The following is a 21,513-nucleotide window of genomic DNA, read 5'->3' as shown; positions in this document are numbered from 1 at the left end:
TATTATGTTTCTTCTCATACTTAGTGCTACATCAGTTAAGTTTGATCTACTAAGTCGTGCTTAGAACCATAATCTCTAGCCTGCTTCTTGATTGCCAATAAGGGTTATCATCGGGGTTTCAGCCGGTGAGTTATCTGGACGTTGCATCGGCTCATAAGGATTGCATATACATATAAGTTGGATTTAGCCGATGACAACAAAGGTTTCACTGTTTAATCTAATCTTGTGGATTTCATGACATCGGATCTCCAGCCGATGTATGCTTTAACCTTCGGATCAGTGCTTATTCTATCATATCAATATTAGCCGATTGGTTTATACTGGACTATATTATTATTATATTTTATTATCAGCAGCCGATTGCCTTTATATCATTATCTACATTGGACATATAGCCGATTGCTTAAACCCTATCGCTATCGAATGGTATCGGCATCGGCTATCGGCTGACATTGCTCCATCGGCTGTCTAGCCGATCGGCTGTTTTGTCTGCTATTTGCATATCTTGTCAGTTGCAGGATTAAACTGACTGGCACGCTCGCATCTCATTAATCTTTGGACCTGCACAGGAGCTAAGCAGATCTCCCAGGCCGGTGTGTTCGATTTTTTCGTCAATAGGATCCGGAGGAGAGGCAGCCGGCCGCCGCCGGATCTGAAGGGGGAGGCGGCCTCGCGCGGAGGGCCACGCCCGGCGGCGGCCGGTGCGGCGGCAGGCGGTGGAGGCCAGCGCTGCAGTGGATTTTTTTTCTTTTTTTCCCTTAATGTACGATTCGATCTGTGTTGATTGATACGATCTGTGTTGAATGTGTGATTTGATCTGTGTTGTTGTTGTAAATGATTTGGGGATGAACTATTGTGTGAATAATTTGGGATGAACCATTGTTGTGAATGATTTGGATGAACTATATTGCTGTGTGATGTGAATGTTTGATCTGAGATAATGTTGTGAATGATTTGCTGTGAATGTTTGATCTGAGATGATTAGGGCAAATAACAAAAGAACAGTGAAAAGGAAGAGAGAAATGGAAAAAAAAGAAAAAAACCTTCCAACCGGGATTAAAGATCGATCTTTAGTCCCGGGTATTTAAACCGGGACTAAAGATAGCGATATTTAGTCTCGGATTGTTACTCCCGATTAGAAAACCGGGACTATATATAGGAGGGTTTCTAACCGGGAGTAAAAATTATTTCTCCACCAGTGTAGAGGAAGAGAAGCAGCGAGGATCAGACGAATGGTAGCTAGAACACCTTGATTCTGTAGTTAGCTAGTTAGCTCTCCTGCACTGCTAGATACAGGGTTTGCAATTTCCGTGGTTGCTGAAAATTTGAAAATTTCGTGTTTATTTTGGTTTTTTGGACCGAAATCATTTGAACTTTTAGCATATTTTGACTGAATTTGAATAAAATTTAATCAACTTTACAAGTATTTGAAAAAAACCCGAAAATTTCAGGGAGATTTGTGCTTGCCGGGCAGGAGTTTGCAAAATTACCGAAATTTCAAGATAGCTTGAATTAAGAACTAGTTAGGGGTGGATTTGGAGCACGCAATTGTGCGCGATACGACGAATGACCATATCTATAATTGAACTTCTAATTAGGTATTATTAATTACAATAAATTTTATAAAACTGTAAAATTTAACTAAATTATTATAAAACTATAGATATAGATTTAAGGTGTTGGCATCGTAGAATTACAGGTTTAGCACTATCACAAATCTATATATTTGAAGTCAAAGTATCACAAATATACAGAACACAGTAAGAGAGTATATATAGCTTTTCTAGAGGGCAGGATTACATATATAATCGCCGGAATAGAAATCAATGTGAACATTTACATTTATGAATAGGAATGACATCAGAGTGAACACACTGGATCAAAAAAATTTCTTGGGCTGGCAGAAGCAGAACACACGGCAGCTGGCCACGGACGTAAGGAAACTACCGTGACAAACTGAAAAGTCACACATACTGAAGTAGTACCAACTGCATGCGTCAATCGATCCTCGTTTTAAAAGTATTTCACTGCATGCAAAAAAAAAAAACACTCCAAAAATCCTCGGTTCAAAAGAAATTTGATAACATGAGAACTCAATATACTTAAACAATTGTAATTAAGTGGCGTATTATTAAATTTCTCATTCCAAACAAGGCCTTCCAAACAAGGCCATGGTCGGTACAACTTCCCATTGTAAATTGCGTGACATATTATTAAATTTATCTAAAAGATCATATAAATAGATAAAATATAGAAACAACGTAGGATGTTAGCAGAAATATAAGATTTACACAGAAAGAACAGACATGAATAATTGTGATTAATTGTTTAAAAAATCACGTGAAAACACGAGAACTAAGGGCCACCTTGAATCAACGAAAATAAGGTTGAATAGAAAAATCTTATGATTCTTTTATGATTCTGATAGGAATACAAGTGTAAACCAAAGATACAATAATAGGAATACAAGAGTAAAACAAAGATACAAAACACAAAAATGATTGTTTGATTGAACCGTAGAAAAAACACACTAATTTAAGAATTAATAAATACTCAAAGGATAATTTCTATAAGGTTTTACCAAATGTTGAATTTCCTTTATAACTTATATGGAATTTCATAGGATTTCGTAGAGTTAATTTCCTCTGGGATTGCATAAAGTTCATTCTATAGATTTCATTCCTTCGATTCAAAGGCTACGTAGGAAAAATTTCTATAGGAATAAAATCCTCTAAAATTCTTTGATTCAAAGGCTACGTAGGAAAAATTTATTCCTCTAAAATTCTTCGATTCAAAGGCTACGTAGGAAAAATTTCTATAGAAATAAAATCCTCTAAAATTCCAAAGAGAGTCTGCTCCTTCAAATGAAAGAGAGCCTAGAGAAGAGAAGAGATAAAAGGGGAGAGACTCAAACAAAATATTCCATAAGGTTAGATGTGGTGCTAATCGAAATTTTCCATCGGATGGGACCTAACGCTAATGTCTTCAGCAGTTCAGCCGGAGTCCCAATCCTTGTTTCGAATGACCAAATAAGAAATTACTAATTTTCTTACATATTTCGTTCATAGAGGTATATAGATGTAAAGTGGAAGTCGAAATGCATTATTGCTCATGTTGCCCAAGAAGTCTGAAATCATTACGACACTAGTTAGCTCTAGGAGGACATATATTTCTACTACCACTTTATATAGTAAATCTAATCTGCTAGCTAGCTCTAGGAGGACGGCCATATAATTACCACGATTACATGACATGCATCACCTGGCAATGCAATGCTTAACGCCAAAGTACATAGTAGTACTAGCAATTAGCAAAGCCAAGGATTCCCAGAAGAACACCCTAATTAACCAACCCCATTTTATTTCATTTACCTACGCAGTAAGTAGTAATTAACATAGTAGTAGTACTAAAGTTGTATATCTTGCTGCTGCATGCATGAATAAGCTTGGATGCATGAGCATGGCAACGCTGCCATTCCCGGCGAGCCTACTCGAGCATCATGTCGACGGCGTCCCATGGCTCACCGGCGCCGCCGTCGTCCTCCTCCTCCTCCTCGAGGCCCAAGAACGCCTCCAGCCCGGACATGCACTCGCGGAGCTGGTGCTCGGCGGCCGGCGGCGGGGTGGGAGGCAGCGACGACGCCGACGAGGAGCCTGAGCTCTCCTGCTGGTGGTGGTTCGCCGCGGCGGCGGCTTTGCGTCGCTTCTTGGGCGGCGGTGGCGCGGCGGCGGCGCCGATGGTCGGGGGGAAGTTGAGCTTGGCCTTGGCGCCGCGGATGTCGCGCGCCGCGACGTCGTAGGCGCGGGCGGCCTCCTCGGCGGTGGCGTAGGTGCCGAGCCAGACGCGGGCGCCCTTCCTCGGGTCGCGGATCTCCGCCGCCCAGCGTCCCCACGGCCGGCGCCGGATGCCGCGGTACGCCGTCTTCCTCCCCGGCGCCGGCGCCTTGGCCGCCGCGAACGACTCGTCACCTGCACAAAGAAGACGCGACCCAGGAAAACAGCCAATTAGAAGATTAACCACGCATATATAGGATAGGACTCTGCAGCAACGTTACAAAACCGTGTGCATCCATCTAAACAGTGGACACGTTGCGCATGCGAGGACTGCAAAGAAATGGACATGGGAAACATCTGTTCATGTCGAATAGGAGTAGATAGATAGAAATACCGGCACCGGCAGCGGAGAGGACGGCGTTGTCGGAGATGTCGGAGGCGGCGGCGCGGCGGGCGCCGGCGGGCGGGACGAAGTCGGCGATGATCGCTCCCCCACACATTGTCTTGCTACTATCAATTACCAACTCACAAGGCTTTTCTTCTAGCAACACACTTGCTCGGCTGTTCCTCTATATAGCAGCACAACTTGTTAACAGGAGTAGGAGAGGGGGTAGGAGTAGTACATTGGCACAGTCGCTGGCTCGTCTCCCTAAAAAGTGAGAGGAGAAAGCGAGAGCTGTGAGAGACTACTCCTACACGTTCACGTGCGTGGCGAGTGGCAGCTGCAGTGACGCTGTAGCAGTAGGGGGGGGGGGGGGTGTCCGCGTGGTGATGGGCCGCTGCTGCTGGTGCTGGAGCCTGCCACCGGCACCGCCACTGCCTCGCGTCGCGCGCTCGAACACTGTAGCAGCAGCAGCTGTACCAAAGGCGGCAGCGCGACGCAGATGCCGCGCCGCGCCGTGTGGCTGCGTACGCACGCCGCGTGTGCCCGGACGCCCGGATCGCGAGCGGATGGCGCGGCGGGGAGGGGGACAAGTGGCGTGGAGGCGAGGACGGGTGCGTTGAACGGGGTCAGCGTCTAGCGAGGTGGGGGGTGGCCTCGCCACGCCTCGGCGGAAAGGGCGGGGTTGGGGGGTGGCGGTGGCGGTGGCGGTGCGGCCCTGGTTTTGGAGGGGGGAAAACGGTGGGTGGGGTGGACGTGGGTTTGCGCCTACGCGGGGGGTTTACCGACGCCACGCCGCGGAGGTCGCTGTAGGCTGTACTAGAGGTATTGCTGCTTCCTGCTTTTACTCCTTTTCAACTCTGGTACCTGTCATTTCAAACTCCCCTCGTTGCGTTGGACAGGGAAATTTCGGGGTAGTGCTAAAATATTGGCAGTGTTAAAATGTGTTTAATTTGTGTGCCAAATTTTTTTATATAAAAAACACATTTAAAGTATTAAATATAGATTAATAATAAAACAAATTACATATTCCGTATGTAAACTGCGAGACAAATCTATTAAGCCTAATTAATTCATCATTAGTAAATGTTTACGGTAGTACCATATTGTCAAATCATGGCATGATTAGTCTTAAAACATTCGTCTCGCGATTTACATGCAAACTGTGCAATGCCCCATGCATGTCTCCAAACATTTGATCTGACGGAAAAGTTGAAAGTTTAAATCTAAATAACACGACCCTAGGCATATTTTGGCACTACCGATAATTTGGTAGCGAAGAATTCTAACTAATATGTTTGGATCAATATTAATTGAGAGCCAAACTTTATGCTATGGTGAAGAAAGTTTTAGAATCATACAAATTAAACATGGGCACTGCCATCCATTTACTCAAACTAAAAAATTAGCATGGCATATTTTGGCATCCATACAAAGTGGCTATCCATCGTGCTACAATCAACTTTGTGATAAGTGCTGTACTAGCATCACTAGGAGTACTAGTAGTTTAACACTAGCTTCATTTTAAGTTATTTGCATTTTTAGAGAAAAAAATTAGACACTAGCTTCATTTTAATGTAAATATCTTGGGAAACTAATTGCAATACACGGGTTCTATTCATTTTCAGCACATGCTTCGAAAGATAATCTACGCATTTAAAATTTAACCGTAGATGTAATGAAAATTGGATATTTTTGTTCTATCTTAGGTTTTTCTTTTCTAAACAACTTAAAAATATTTATATTTTGAAATGGACAGAGTATACTCAAGATTCTATCGATGTCCTCGGTAGGTGATAATAAAAATTAAGTAAGAGAATACTCATCTCTTTCAATATTTGTATATATAGCATCATAAGAATGGAGGAGTTTCAATAAAATTTTAGGGGAATTAACTAACTCCAATGAGATTGCTGTAAAATTCCTACAAGGGCTTAGTTGGATCAAATGATTTTCTTAGAAACTACTATAATAGAATAACTAGGTTAATGAAACTTTACCGTTTTCATCCTATGGAATTATTTTCTAAGTCTCATTTGTTCATTTTCTAAAATATAAATGAGCATAAAGTTAGGTGACAAATTCTCTTGTTCCGATCAATTATTTCTTTTCAAATTTACAATAACCAATCCCCTCGGTGAGAAAATATTTAGGACAAATGGGGGTGTTTAGATACATGGATGTAAAGTTTTGACGTGTCATATCGGATATACGGATACACATTTGAAGTATTAAACATAGACTAATAACAAAATAAATTACAGAATCCGCTTGTACACTACGATACGAATTTACTAAGTCTAATTAATCCGTCATTAACAATTGTTTTCTATAGCACCACATTGTTCAATCATGACACAATTAGGCTTAAAAGATTCGTCTCATTTACATATAATTTATGTAATTAGTTGTTTTTTCGTTTATATTTAATACTCCATACATATGTCCAAATATTTGAAGTTATATAGTTATTCACCACGTGCAAAAGACTTTTGAACGACAGTCAAAAGAACGGGTCACTAAATTGATACCCACCGGCCACCACTTCAATCTTTAGCAGAAAACGACAGTAATATATATTCACCACGAGATAAATCCCAGTTAGAAATGGAAGGAGCGATTTAATTTTCACCACGAGCCAAATCGCAGTGAAAAGGATAGCAAAAGTCACTCAAGCTGGAAACATAAATTTAAAATGCAGGCCGGATACCTCCAAAATTGAGAGATCTAGGCCCCGTACGTTTCGATCGGTGAGCAGTCACTAGCGCACGTGACACATTTATCCAAACGAAAAAGAAGTGCATTGCATGTATTCGAGGTTTAGTTCAGCTGAACCTGAACATCAGAACATGCAGGTTTGGTCAAATCCCAAAAGGTAAAATAGTTTCAGATAGATGCTGCAACCTCATTCCTACTCTTCTTTTTTCGTTGTTGTTGCGTTTTCTTCTGTTCGTCCGTCGGCGCCGTCCGGTATCCACGCCAATATATTCTTCATGTCACGACCAGACCCCACAAGGATTTCTATTGTTTAGTTTCGAATTCAATTTAGTAATTACCTCCACAACTTGGTTTTAAATTTGGACGTGCAAAACCGTCGGCGACGGTAATTTAAAATTCACGCCTGTTTTGGTGACGGTTTCTCACATAATCCGGTATCGCCTTTCTTTTTTTTTTTTTTAGGGAAACGCATTTTTTTTCTGTCCAAGAACTACCCTAAAAACATAAATATCCCTCATGTAAAAAAGTAATATTTCCAAATTCCAATATTTACAATCACACATGGGTCCTTGAGTTGCCTTTATTAGCTCATACAATTTTCAAGACAATTTTTTATATAAAATACTTGAATGGGCCCCATTTCGTCTTCCTACAAAGGGGGGCAAAGCTTTTCTTTTTTCCTTTTCATTTTAACGCCTCATTCGTGGCATGGACCACCTTCTTGATGTCTTGGAACAAAAAAGGAATTTTTCGAATGCACCTTATTAAAAAAAATGTGAACTTAATATATATATGGCTGATTGCTTGATCTGATGTTCGCTGCACCCACAGTTTTAATCTCACCTTGAAAAAAAAAGAATAAAGCTCGTCATCCTAAGTTTGCATTGTTTTCTTCTTTGCTTCTTGAGAAAAGAAAGAAAAAATAATTCCAAATATCTGTAAACATATCGCAACAATCGATGGGCTACCCACAATGCAACAGTTGCTTCCCAAATAATTAATTTTGTCCGATGCTTGCTCTAGAGGCCTGATTACTACTGTCCCCAAATGTAGGAAAAGTCCACCTTACATCCCTCCAATACAGGTAGTGTTTCATTTGCGTCTCTCCAGTCTCAACTATAAAGTGAGGTATAAAGTGTCGTACAACTTCTAGAACTAACGTAAATCGGTGGTCTATAGAGTGGTTTGGGGCTAACGTGACATGTTGACCATGCAAAGTAATCATGTAGACTGGCCCCACCCTTACTAAGGGTTCACACGTACTTTATACATGATTTCATGATTGAGGGTATCCATTCGACTTATAGTTGAGGGATCTACAGTAGACTTTTGCCCAAATATATATAGTGTGACTAAATGGGTCATGTGAATAATTGATTTAGCTCGTCTTATGGAGGGTTATCTGACCTTTTTCACTAGGAAAATGTACACCAAAGATAGGGGTGGAAAAAAGCTCGGGCTTTCGTGAGCTCAGTTCAGCCTTGGCTCGAGCTTGGTTGACTTGGCTCGGCTCGTAAGCCAAACGAGCCAAGCCCAAGCCTCCTTTTCAGCTCGTTGCTGAAATGAGCCGAGCCGAGCTAGCTCACGAGCCACTTGTTTTGACTCGTGAGCCTAGGCTATCGTGTGTTTATATCGATTATTTTACTTTATATAGCGTTATTATTTGTCAACTTGAAATTTATCATTAAGATTTCGAAGAATTGAATATATAAACTTATTTAATTTTTACATGTTGATGATTTGTTTTCACTTTTTTTAATAATTATAAAATATATATGAAGAGGTGTTTCAACATAAAGGATTGCAAGCTAGCTCGAGCTGGCTCGAGCCAGAAAACGAGCCGAGCCGAGCTCAAGTTTTAGCTTATTTCCCTAACCAAGCCGAGCCAAGCCAAGCCTAGTTTGTTGCGAGCCACTGCAAGCCGAGTCGAACCGGCTTGTTTCCACCCCTAACTGAAGGTCCCTCAACTTGTCATCGAGTTACATAATCATTCCCAAACACAAAACCAGATATCATGCGTCCCTTAACTAATCAAAACCAGTCACAATAGGTTCTTCGGTGGTTTTGACCCCGGTTTTATCCTGCGCGGTGGCTGAGTCAGCGTGGGACCCACATGGGCCCCACATGTCAAATGCTACATCATCTCTCTCCCCTCCTCCTTTCTCTCTCTCTCCTCTTCTCCTCTTCTTAGGGCAAGCCGGCCGGCGGCTGGTGAGGAGGCCACCGGGGCAAGACGGGAGAGGAGGAGGGCAGCGCCGCGACGGCAGCCGTAGTCTGGAAGCACGGTGGCAACCCGGCGAAGAGGAGGAGGCGCCGCTCTCCCCGTCGCGCACAAAGGCGACCGTGCCGTCGTTGGAGTACGAGATGTCGTCGGTGACGTGGGGCGTGATCCAGGGGAGGAAGGAGCGGCTCGTCTCCCGCGTGCTCGCGCTCGACTTCCTCCAATCCGTCGGCGTCTGCGACCCCGCCGGCGAGCTCGAGGCCGTCGAGCTCCCCTCCTCCCTCGAGGTGCTCCAGGAGCGGCTCGACTTCGACATCCGCCTCGGCCTCTCCACCGACAACCTCTCCTCCTACCCACTCCTCCCCGCCTGCTCCCTCCGCAAGAATGCCATCCCTGTCCTCTCCTACCTCGAGGCAGGGGACGCGGAGCATCGGAGAGCTGCCATGGCCGCGTGCCCCCTTCTTCTCCCCCTCTCGCACAGCGTTGCTCATGTAGTCATAGATGAGGAAGTTGGCGAGGGAGCCATTGCTCATGTACTCGTAGATGAGGAGGCGGTTGGCGCCCTCGTGGCAGCAGCTGAGCAGGCGCACCAGGTTGCAGTGGCTCTTCCGCACGATGGCGCGCACCTCTCTCTGGAACTCCCACTCGCCGTCCTCCACCAGCTTCTCCAACCACTTCACGGCAACCGCCCTCTCGCCGCCGTGCCGCAGTGTCCCCTTGAACACCGTGCCAAACGCGGCGCGGAAGCTGTACGTCGCGTGATCCAGCTCATCATAGCTGTACAAGCGGAGCGGCGCCTCGTCGTCCAAGGCCTCAACGTCGGCTAGCGCGACGTGCCGTCGCACCGTCCTCTGGTTCAACCAGAGCAGCCGCGCCGACGCGAGGAGGGCGCACAGCGCGACGAACATCAGGAGCCCGACACTAGCGCAACGGTGCTTGCTTGCCTGGGGCAGTGGTGGTGGTTGCCGTCGCCGCCGAGCGCTGGGCTCACCGCTCAACCGGTCTTGACGAACAGCGTGTAGCTGCTGCCTGCGCGGGCTTGAGCTGCACTGACCTTCGTCAAGTTCTTGGTGTAGCTGCCATTGTTGCTGACGAGGTAGAGCACGCCGCTGGCATCGAGGCGCAAGGTGATGGGGAAGCCTATCTGGAACGTGCCGGTGTACTGACATGTGGGGCCTACATGGGTCCCACGCCTACTCAGCCGCCACATAGGACAAAACCGGGGTCAAAACTACCGAAGGACCTATTTGTGACCAGTTTTGATTAGTTAAGAGACGTCGTATATCTGGTTTTGCGGTTGGGGGACGATTTTGTAACTCGATGACAAGTTGAGAGACCTTCGGTGTACTTTTTCCTTTTCACTATCATGTTTGTTACATGTTTGTTACACATATATAGAGAAACTCGGCCTCATCCAAGAGCCTGGCTAGTTATTCTTCGATGAAATAAGAATAATGTGGAAGCTTTAGATCAAAGACTAGAATATTGGCACTTGTTAAAGATCCATGTGGCTAGGAATCCTAAAAATAAAGGAGGTTTTCCTCTTGCCATGAGAAAAAAGCATGAGAGCTAGGTATCACCTCTAGGTACTTTCAACCTAGAGCCCTGGAAGCTGCACCTCATGTAACCAGTGCCAAGAAAAAGGCAATGTTTTGAGCATCTCTCTACTCACTAGAGATGGCAACGGGTGCATATCCATCGGTTCCCTTGCACTATACCCGCACCTGCTAAATATTCCTACTTAAATACCCACATCTATCGCGGGTACAAAATCGTCCTCATACCCACACCCATGCGGGTAACGGGTACCCAATGGGTACCCATACCCATATAATTGGCTCGTAGCATTTATAGTTTTGTACTGTAATTAGGCATATTAGAACTATAAACCATCAATATTTTCTTTGGCAACAATGCTATTAACTTTTTTTTTGACGGGAAATAACAGCAGGAGAGGCTCCTACTGCGCTTTATTGAGAAAATAACTACAGAAGAAGAATACAAAAGAGAGAGGGGCAGAATTTACAGGAGATTTACAGAGGGGATCAAAATAGCTGTTGTATCCATGATTGCCAAATTGTATTATCAACTTCTTTTACTGTATGCACATGTAGAGTAAACTCTTCCTTGAAGTCAGCCTTCCATTTTCTAAAGCTTACAGGCACATGGTTGAATATGAGATCATTTCTTCTGCTCCAAATGTTCCAGCAACAGATTGCGAAAACCTCCATGAAGAAGAGATGGGTAAAATTGTTCCTTGCTTCTAAAATCATGCTCATGGGATCCACATGAAGGTTCCAATTCATACCTAAGTTGTGCCAGCATTGATGTACAAAAGGGCACGTGAAAAATAGATGTAAAATGCTATTAACATTCGCGTTCAAAGGAGAGTAAAAAAAAAACTGCAACCACATTACATAATCAAGAAATCAAATAACAATTTCATATAACTAGATTAGAACAACGCTTAAAATGTGAAAGGAGTTTTATACTATGGTTTAATAGTTGTTGGGACTTATGTTACTCATATTTCTAGGCTCAATCTATTGGGTTTTTTACCCACGGGTTGGTGGGTACGGGTGGGTAAAGAATATACCCATACCAAGGTACCCAATGCGCAAAAGTTTTCGTTATCAATAGACCCATGGGTATAAGAGTTAAAACATGATTAACGTCTAATAAAGTAAAAATCTGTCAGGTATCGGGTCATGGCTCCCCATTGCCATCTCTACTGCTCACTATTCTGAACATGCTTTAAAGCAGATATATTTGGTTTAGATATCTCTAGGTATGATTTGATCACTTGATTTCATCAGCTATTAATTTTCGACTGGACATAAAGTTAAAGTGCAAATCACAGTAGTGTCTCACAGTCCATATGCTGATGGAAAGTTGGAAACAACAAAAGCACCACAAAGTTAGGCTGAGAACCATATATACCTTTCCATGTAGTACAAAGTGTACAACTCTTTATCCGATCGATCTGCTACTGCACTAGCAGAAGTCAAGTAACCAACCCACACAATACCAGTATACCACCACTCCACTAGTACTATACTCCTCTCTTATTCTTGCACACATAATAGTATTATTACTCCATCTCTTAAACTAATTTCGCTTAATTTACCTGTCATCTCGATCTCACAAATATTGTAACTAATAAATAAGAAGTAAACTAACTAATAATGCCGACACCGAGATCGATCGAATACTAGTAGTACATTATGTGTTTGTCATTCTATAATTAATTAATTATTAATAGATGGGTTTAGATGATCATATATATAATTAATTAAATAATGAATTAGCTAATAGGTGGATCGGAAGTGAGGAAGCCGCTGGTGAAGGGGACGCCGGTCTGGGGCAGCCAGTTGTCGCCGAGCACCATGCTGGTGACGGTGAAGTTGCCGGCGTCGGCGCCGGCGCCGAGGACGTGGTAGCCCGGCCAGGCGACGCGGCGGCTGGTGTCGGCGCCGGGGCCGGAGTTGTTGTACTCGGCGTAGAAGAGCGTGTCGAGCGCGAAGTCGCCGGACCACGGCATCCACCCGGCCGGGTCGACGAGGCCGCCGACGTAGGACTCCATGACCACCGTCCTGGAGAAGTTCTTCCACGGCCGGCCGAGGTAGGTGAGCGTCCGGCCGCCGTCGCCGGCGGCGGCGAGGTCCGGGGCGGCGAGGAGGGAGCAGCCCTGGATGGAGGTGCCGGTGTTCTGGTTGGGGTCGGATCGGCCCTGCGCCGTGACGGTGTTGCACTGGCCGGGGAGCGGGAGGCGGGAGAGGAAGGCGCAGGACTGGAAGACGACAGCGGCGTTGCCGAAGACGTAGTCGACGGTGCCGTAGACGTCGCAGCGGCGGTAGAACTGGCGGAGGGAGTGGGCGTAGAGGGTGTCCTGGTACGCCTCGAAGCTGCACCCGTAGAACGCCGACAGGTCGGCGCCGGACCGGAGCGCCACCGCCTGGTGCTTCGACGGCCCCGCCGTGTTCCGGAACGTCATGTTCATCGCCACGAACCCTTGCCCCACCACAGCTATATATATGTATGAAAAAAGAAGCATACAATTCAACAGTTTGATCTTTTTATGGTACAAATCTACTACTCCCTCTACCTCGATTCCTAAGTTTCATTTCTTTTTATGATACAAATCTACTACTCCCTCTACCTCGATCCATCCTAAAATATAAGTATTTGTATAATAATAATATTAAATCAAATATTTATAACTTTGACTATTATATATAACAAAAAATTTGAAAATATCGATTACGTCGTTACATAATATATACTTCGTAACTTATTTTATTTAAAATAACTTTTTTCTATAAATATTACTCCCCCTTCTCAAAATTTAAACATTTTCAGTTTTGAATCTGGACAAGTGTGAGTGCAGATTTATAGTTAAAAATTGTTGTATTTTGAGAGAGATGTAGTATTGGTTAAAGTAGTATCTCGAAGATAACGTTGAAGTCTAAAAATATTATATTTTAAATGGCGGAGTACTATTACGTGTGTCAAATATAAATAAAACTAGGGCAACATATAATGCGAGAGATATGGCGCATGATGATTTGATGAGACCACAAATTATCATCCATAGATCGGGAATGGATCGTGGAACGCATTCTCCTGTAGTGTTGCATGGGGCCAAGTAATTAAAAGCGACGTTTTCTTGGTTACATCCTCCCTAATCCATGCATATGTATGCATATATGCGCCGATGAGAGCATTATATATATCATGCTCTGCTGCCTGCCTAGCTAGTCTCACGCTCCAATTTCATTTGTCCTTTAGTGAAAGTGCAAAGCTCACTAATGGCACCAGAGTAATTGCTATCTAGCCTCTTCCACTTCTTCAAAAATTTATCCTAATAGAATTCGAACGTCTCAAAATTTGAAAAACAATTAATTGACATATTCGTGCCAAAACTTGTAGCATACCCCAATTTTTTTTAACGTATGACGCCGTTAAATTTCACGTGACGTTTCGCCATTCGTTTTATTAAAAAAATATATAAGTACCATTTATTTTGTTGTGATTTATTCTATTGTAAAAAATTATAATCTTAACCTATACTTTTATATATTTATACTAAATTTTTAGATAAGATGAGTGATCAACGGTTACATGAAAAGACAGCCGCGTCAGGAGGTGGTGTATTGCTCACCGAAGGTGGCGGAGTTAAAAGTGGTCCAGCCATCGACGACGCTCCGGTTGCCGGTGATGACCGTCTGGCCGACGCCGTCGCCGACCATCATGATGTACCTCTTGTGCTTGGGCACCACCACGTTCTCCTCGTACACGCCGCCCGCCACATAGATCACGTAGTGCCCCGTGCTGCCGTCCAGGTTGCTCGGCGCCGCCGCCACCGCGTCACCCACCGTCGTGTAGTTCCCGCCGCCGCCCTGGTCCACCGTCACCACCCCGTTCACCGCCACCGTCGCCTCCGGCCCCTCCATCGCCACCCGCCGCGCCATCTCGCCGTCGGCCGCGTCGAACAGCCCCCTCCTCATGCTCGCCGCCGCCGCCGGCGGCTGCTTCTTGCCGTGGCCGTGGTGAGGCTTCTTGCCGCCGCCGTGGTGCTTGGACCCCTTCGCCGTGGGCACCCACGCCCTGGTGAAGAGGGAGAGCGAGAGGCTGTAGAGCTTGGTGCCGTTGGCGATGGGCGCGGCGAGGCCGCCGCCGCCGCGCTCCGACCACGACGACGACGCGGCCTGGAGGCCGTCGAGGCAGGTCTGCTGGTTGGTGAGGATCGCCGACAGCAGCGTGTGCACGTCGTCGGCCTGCGGGTCGGGCAGCGCGTCGGCGGCGCTCCTCAGCGTGGCGCCGGCGGCGGAGAGGAAGTCGACGTTGAGCTCCGACATGAGCTGGCAGTCGCGCAGCGCGCCGACGGCCGCCGGCGACAGGCCGCGGTGGCGGGCGAGGTAGCGGCCGACGAGGCCGGCGAACCTCCGGGCGGAGTCCAGCGACCGGGCCACCGAGAAGCGGCCGTAGGTGTAGAGGTCGCTGGACCCGCCCGGCGGCAGCACGGTCCGGCAGAAGCTGGGGTCCGTCGTGTCGTTGCAAGCCGTCGTCGGCGACACCGGCGCGGACGGCGGCGCGTCGCCGTCGCCGGCGGCGGCCACCGAGAGCGCCACCATGATCAGCGAGAGCAGCAGCGCGCACATCGCCTTCTTCTCGTAGCGAACCGCCATTGCAGCTACTAGCTTAGCTATAGCTCGCAATGCTGTCGTCGCAGCGTGTGATGTGGGTGAGTGATCGAGAGGAGAAGTGAAGTGGCCATTTTATAGGCGCGAGATCAGAGCAGCAGAACGGGAGGGGCTTCATGGTAATTTCGAGTACAAATTAAAGCTGGGGGCAACAAGAGCTAGCGCTTTTTGCGTACGTCTCGAAAAAACGCGTGGAAATAAATAAGGATAAATCATTTCATGGCATGCATGCAAGTGGACGGGAAATGTGGGTGTAGGCGTGTAGGTCAAGCATATGCATGCACTCGAGCTGGCTTCGACAGAGAGACCGAATTAATGCATGATGGGGAATTGATGAGGTTTTGGGTTGGTTTGGTCGGATCCAAATTAAAATGTGGGGTGTTTGTGTTGTTCTTTTGTGCTTTTGGTCAAAGTAAAAGTGCTAGGGTCGTTGACCTTATTTTAATTCTGCTTATCTAGCTATCTCGTCATTTTTGTGCTGATCTTTTCAAAACATGCATCTAGAATGGTTGATCTGTCATGGGTTCATCTAAAAAATTTGACAAATAACTCCATTCTTCAGCCAAGAACTTAGCATGTACTCTTGAGAAATGAGGCGTGATATGGAGACAAACCCATTCCATATTACTGAACTAACAACTCATCATTCATTGAGAATAGAGTGGCAAATTAATTCATCATTCCACTCCTTAAAAACAAATAGGCCATTAATGTGGCAATATCTTCGACAATGTCCTCCTTGACTATGTGCTAGCATCAAATGGTATGGTCATCCACAACAAGACATCTATAATAACTTCGTCAATTTAAATATATACCGAGTCAATCTATCGATATCATATTTATAAAAGTATAACTACAACATACTTGTGTATATTTTATTTGCAGGGTGAATGTGAATGTACCATGTTTTTTTTTAAAAAAATATATATACAGGGAGTGAAGTGGCCGTTTTATTGGCTGCGGACTCGTGTGAGGGACTTCATGGAAATTTCAACAATAAAGGATAAGCAGATCGGAGAACGGAAGGTCGAGAGCTTTTTTGCGTCTCAAGAAAACGGAAAGAGCTACGGATCGGACGTACGATATTTTACGAAATATTGGATGCATGTCTAACGTCTCCTAGGCTGCATGGCACGCATGCTACACGTTGCAAAAGAAATGGTCTGAGCTATTCTCTGACAACTGATGAATGCCTATGAGCTCCTATACCATAGTACAAGCCTCTATCTCTCTTAGCAATATTTTTAAGTAAAACTTTAAATTATTTTTTATTCTAAATTACTTATCTTATCGACAATTTGATTTCACTATCATATTCGTTACAATTAAATCTTCGCAATAAGATCTCACTTGATTATGTTTATAATAAAAAAATAAATATAATTATATTCTTTATTGAAACATTTCTATATTATACATGAAACAACGAAGTGTAATTAATGAAACATTAGAAAATAATTAATGAAACATTCAAACAACACCGCGTGCAACAATTACAAATGAATTAGTGAAACATCATACTATATTTGAAACATCCAAATGACACCACATGCAACATTTGTAAATAAACTAGTGAAACATAAAAAAATATTTATTAAATCACCCAAATAGCACCATGTGCGACACTTAAAAAACTCAATTGCAACATAGAACACAAAATGTGCAACATAGTCAAATTCCAACTGAAACATTTATTTCTCACACGTGAAACATTAAATTTTAACAGACTAAAACATATATATATATATATATATATATACATATATATATATATATATATATATATATATATATTTCGTCAGAACACAATCAACTGAGATCATGTTGTAAAGATTTAATTACAACAAATACAATGATACAATCGGATAAACAGTTTTGAAGAAAAAGATATTTAAAGCTTATAAATAAAGTCCCATGCATGCATAAAGTCTATAGCATAAAGCATGTAGTAGATGCATGGGAAGGAGAATGAAGAGAGGGAAAATTATTTCTACAAGCGTCGGCGTCCGATTTTCTATTCTCCGCTGGATGATCGATAACAAGCATTTCCGCGAGAAAACGTGTGGAAGTAATTATTAAGGTTAAATCATTCGTGCATGTATATATGCATGCAAGTGGGCGGGAGATGTGTGTGTAGCTTGTAGAGAGATTGAATTAATGGGTGCATCCATGGATGACTAGTAGTGATACATACTCCCTTTGTACTTGTCGGAGATATGGGCCCGGGGGTATGTGAAGTAAAGGAGAGTTACCTTCCCGTCCAGCCGCGTGGCTCTGCAAGCTGGCCCCACTCACGCACCTCACGAGTCGCGAAGGCGGCCGGGGGAGGGGGGGGGGGGCTCGGGGCGCGACGTCACCCCCACGGGCTCTTCCGCTGCTTCCCCCCAGGCCCACGCCCGGCTGCCACGTGGCAGGGGGAGAGTGTGAGAGGGGGACCCAGGCTGGACAGCCATAAATATGCAGTGCCCTAACTGTCCCTCACTACATTTAATGCGGTAAGGGCAGACGTGCGGTGCGCCTAACTGACCCCTGTCAATCGGATGTGACCAGTCTGTGACCGGCCTGTTGCCGGTCACGTCCGATTGAACGGGCGGCCGTGCCCCCACGTCGCCTCTGTCTCCGGCGGAGTGGGGGTAGGTGTGATTTGTCACATCGGAGCGTCACTCGAAGGAGGGCTGCCACAAGTCTTCACTCATTTATGAGGGAATGACAGGGCTGTCCCCCGTGTCAGGCGGGGGACGACGCTGGGACCCACTCAAGGCCCGGTTGCTGCTTAGCTTCTGGGGGAAGGCACGGATCGAGGCCCAGTCAAAATGGAGTGGGGTCCCCCTCCCATGGAAGGGTAGGTAGAGGCGGTGCATATGGTATCCCCTTGAGCTATAAAAGGAGGACCTTGCCCACCGAGATAAGGGGACGACTCTCAGAAAACCTGAGCTCTAGGAGAAGGAAAGCGAGAACGCTCTCCAGAGCAAAGGAACCTTTGTAAAACTCATCCATAATCCCAAACACAGGAGTAGGGTGTTACGCTCCATAGCGGCCCGAACCTATATAATCCGACTGTGTGCAAGCTAGCCGGCAGTCTTAGGGGCGAACGCGTGATTTCCAAGAGGCGAGCCTCTGCCCCTGGCCGAACTCACGAAAGGGGGGGTCTCACGACTCCCCGCTATCGAGGATCTTCCCTCGACAGCTGGCGCGCCAGGTAGGGGATGGGGTCAAAATGGCATTTCGATCACAGGCAAATTAATTATACCCTTTTGCTCTGGTTTTTTCTTCTCTCTATGTCACAGACATCGAATGAAAAAGGCAAAAGAGTAAAAGGGACAAAGGAAGTTTCAGTTGCAGAGCAAGACAGGATGGCACGATGGCCTAAATACAAGAAGTGCCTGCTACGGGCACACAACAAAAGGGAATTGAAAGCGCGAGTGGTCACAGAGTGCCCGGGCCCCCCGAGGCCGACGCCGCTGACGACGTCGTCCCAGTTTTCGTCGCCCACGTCATTGTCGTCACCCCCACTTCCGCTCTCCTCGTCCGAGGCGAGCCCGAAGGTGAACCGGGGGGCCGACCCCTCGAAGATCGAGACAATCGTGTCGGCCGCCTCCCGGACTTGCTCCCGGGCCTTTGCCTCGGTCCCCGGGGGAAATCTTCGAGCGTGCGCCATGGGACGAAGTCGGGGTCGCGCGCTTGGTGGCTCGCGAGGACCAGCTCCACCGCAGCCCGGGCCAAAGAAGCTGACGACGACTTTATGGTCTTGCCGACCTCCTCCTCTAGCCTCTCCAGATCCGCCGCCAGCCCGTCCAGCCGAAGCGCGAGTGCTGGCTGTGTGGGCGGAAGTTTGCTATCCCGGCGCACAGAGACGCCGACTCGGCGCCCCGCGCGCTCCAGCCGGTCGACGGCGTCGGAGAGTTGCCCGGGCCCGATCTCGTTGGAGAGGCGGAGGCCCGTGATCTCCCCAGCCTGATCTTGCACCAGGTGCTCCAAGTCAGCGAGGGTATTCTGAGCCATGGCGAGCTGGCTCGCCAACCCCGCGCCGCCGGGCGGCCCGCCTGCTGCCAAGTCCTTCTCCCGGGCCTCCAGCTCGGAAGCCTTCGCCGCTATTGCCGCACGCTCGGCGCGAGCGCTCTCCAGATGCCGGGCCTCGCGCCCGGCAACAGCCTCCTCGCGTTTCGCGAGTTGCTCACCCAGCCGGTGCAAGGCTACCTCGCGGCGGTTCACCTCGGCTTCGCGCTTGGCGAGTGCGGCGTCCCGCTCCCGGCATGCCTCTTCCCACAGCCGTAGCTCTTCCGCGCGGCGGTCCGCGGAAGCTTTCGCAGCAAGGGTGATCCGGTCACGCTCGGTTGCGGCCTCTTCGCGAAGGCGAAGGGAGGCCTCCACCTCCGCCACCGTTCTCTCGTGGGCGGCCAAGGTGGACTCCCGCTGATCTAACAGGCGCGCTCGCTCCTCCAGCTCCTAGGCCCGCTGCGCTTGTTCCTGGCCGCGCGCGTTTTGTTCGCGCTGGCTCCGGTCGAGGACCTCGATCCGCCGATGGATCGTGGCTTCAAACTCCTGTGCGGAGCGGGCACGATCATCCAAGGCCCTGTGTTCAGCCTCGAGTGCCGCCGTCCGGGCCCGCAGCGAGGCGTCGGCCTCCGATGCTCGCCGCTCGTGGGTAGCGGCTGCGTCGAGAATGCTGCGAGCGTCCCTGATCCTCTTCGCCAAGTCCTCGGCATAAGCCTCGTACTGGAGGCGGATGTCGCCCAGCGCTTCATCCAGGACGCTCGAGGCGATCAACGCCGCCTGCCGTTCCTCCTCCGTCTCCCGCATGACGAAGTCCAGTGCCTCCTCGCGCGCCTGGATTTCGGCTAGTTGGGTCTGGCGCATTTTGCGCCCTACCCTCACCATGTTGTCCACGGCGCGACGCCCCTCGTCAACTCGCGCGCGGTCCGCAGCGTGCTGTGCCCACTCTGCGTCCAGAGCCGTTCGCTCTTCCGCCAGGGCTTGGACTTGGGCGTTGAGCCCCTCCCGGACAGTGGAGTCGGCGGCGGCGAGCACCTGCAGAAGTGGCTCCATACTCACCTGAGTCGGGGAAGAAAAAGCCGCGGTCCGGCCCCGGGACGACGGGGTACTGCTGGATCCCCCGTGAGACTGGGGGCTGGCTGCTCTCGGCCCCCCTTCTGCGAGACCAGCCCCAAAGGCGCACCAAGCGCAAGGGGGAGCGGCTGTCTCTCTCGCCCCCCGCTTTGGGTCCTCGAGTAGATTCGGCCTCGGCCTCGGGCTCGGGACCGCCCCTAGCCTCGACCTCGACCTCGGGCTCGGGACCGCCCCCAGCCTCGACCTCAACCTTGGGCTTAGGACCACCTCTGGTTTCGGCTCCCGAGCTGTGACCTCCCTCACCCCCTGATCTCGGGTGGCGCTCCGCATGGACCCTGGTCTCGGAGCCGCCCCCGGGAGGGACGTCGCCGCTACCGTCGCCCGCAGCAGGTCGAGTCCCGGCTGAGGGTCGCTCGGGATCGGGCCCGGTATGTGTCCTGTGGGTCCCACCGCGAGGCTACGAAGACCCCGCGGCCCTGGATTGGCCGGGCCCGGACTGCTCCGATCGTTCGGATTTCGTCCCCCGTGAGGGATCCGACCCTGAGACTCCCTGAGAAGGAATCTCGCTACAAGAGAACCCAGATCGCGTTAACGAAAGAAAAAGAAAAGGAGGGAACAAGAGGCCGAGCTGGGTAAGAGCACCGAAGTGGTTGCCAGCAATCGTACCTGCGGGAGGGCGGTTGAAGGTCCACTTCGGGGGCTCGATGAAGTTCCTTCGACATGGCTCCGTTTGCCCTATCTTCCGGAACCGTTTCTTCTTCCGTTCGGCCTCGGGCCCGATAGGTCACTTGTGGCCCGCTGGCGGACGATGTCGCGCGCTCGGCGCCTCCACGCGGGGGAGAGGGCAGTCGAGATTCGGGCACCTTCCGCTTCTCCTTTGGGTCGCCGGCCGAGTCGTCTCCGGGTCCGCGGCTCGGGCCGGGCGCCCTTAAGCCGCCACCACCGCCTGGACCGCTTGTCCGGCTCCCGCCCACGGTCGCGTCGCAGCCACCTGCGCCGACGGCGCTACCGCTGGTGCCGTCTCGGCTGGGCCGGCTCCTACCGGCGCCGACAACCGACATCACGGCCAAGATGCTCTCCCGGTCGCGGTCGCAGCAGAGGGGGAGGATGCCATCTGGGATTAGTGTTTGCTCGGCGAAGTCCAGG

At 48.2% G+C, this 21,513-nt stretch overlaps 2 protein-coding genes across 2 annotated transcripts; both read right to left on the bottom strand.

Annotated features, from left to right (window-relative positions):
* Positions 1-3,081: 3,081 nt before the first annotated feature.
* Positions 3,082-4,498, bottom strand: LOC127772878 (ethylene-responsive transcription factor ERF071-like). Its single transcript, XM_052298864.1, has 2 exons — positions 4,168-4,498; positions 3,082-3,968 (listed from the first exon to the last, which is right to left on the bottom strand). The coding sequence occupies exons 1-2, from the start codon at positions 4,271-4,273 to the stop codon at positions 3,487-3,489; spliced, it is 588 nt and encodes a 195-aa protein (XP_052154824.1). The 5' UTR covers positions 4,274-4,498; the 3' UTR covers positions 3,082-3,486.
* A 7,746-nt stretch (positions 4,499-12,244) lies between these two features.
* LOC127773013 (pectinesterase-like) lies at positions 12,245-15,327 on the bottom strand. The gene is made up of 2 exons (XM_052299025.1): positions 14,256-15,327; positions 12,245-13,120 (listed from the first exon to the last, which is right to left on the bottom strand). Exons 1-2 carry the CDS (start codon positions 15,280-15,282, stop codon positions 12,399-12,401), a joined length of 1,749 nt encoding a protein of 582 aa, XP_052154985.1. The 5' UTR covers positions 15,283-15,327; the 3' UTR covers positions 12,245-12,398.
* Between the last annotated feature and the right edge of the window lie 6,186 nt (positions 15,328-21,513).

Source organism: Oryza glaberrima, chromosome 5 (genome assembly GCF_000147395.1).
Source record: "Oryza glaberrima chromosome 5, OglaRS2, whole genome shotgun sequence".
NCBI lineage: Eukaryota > Viridiplantae > Streptophyta > Magnoliopsida > Poales > Poaceae > Oryza > Oryza glaberrima.
Note: the sequence above shows the minus strand (reverse complement) of the source record. Positions and strands in the feature narration are given on the sequence as shown.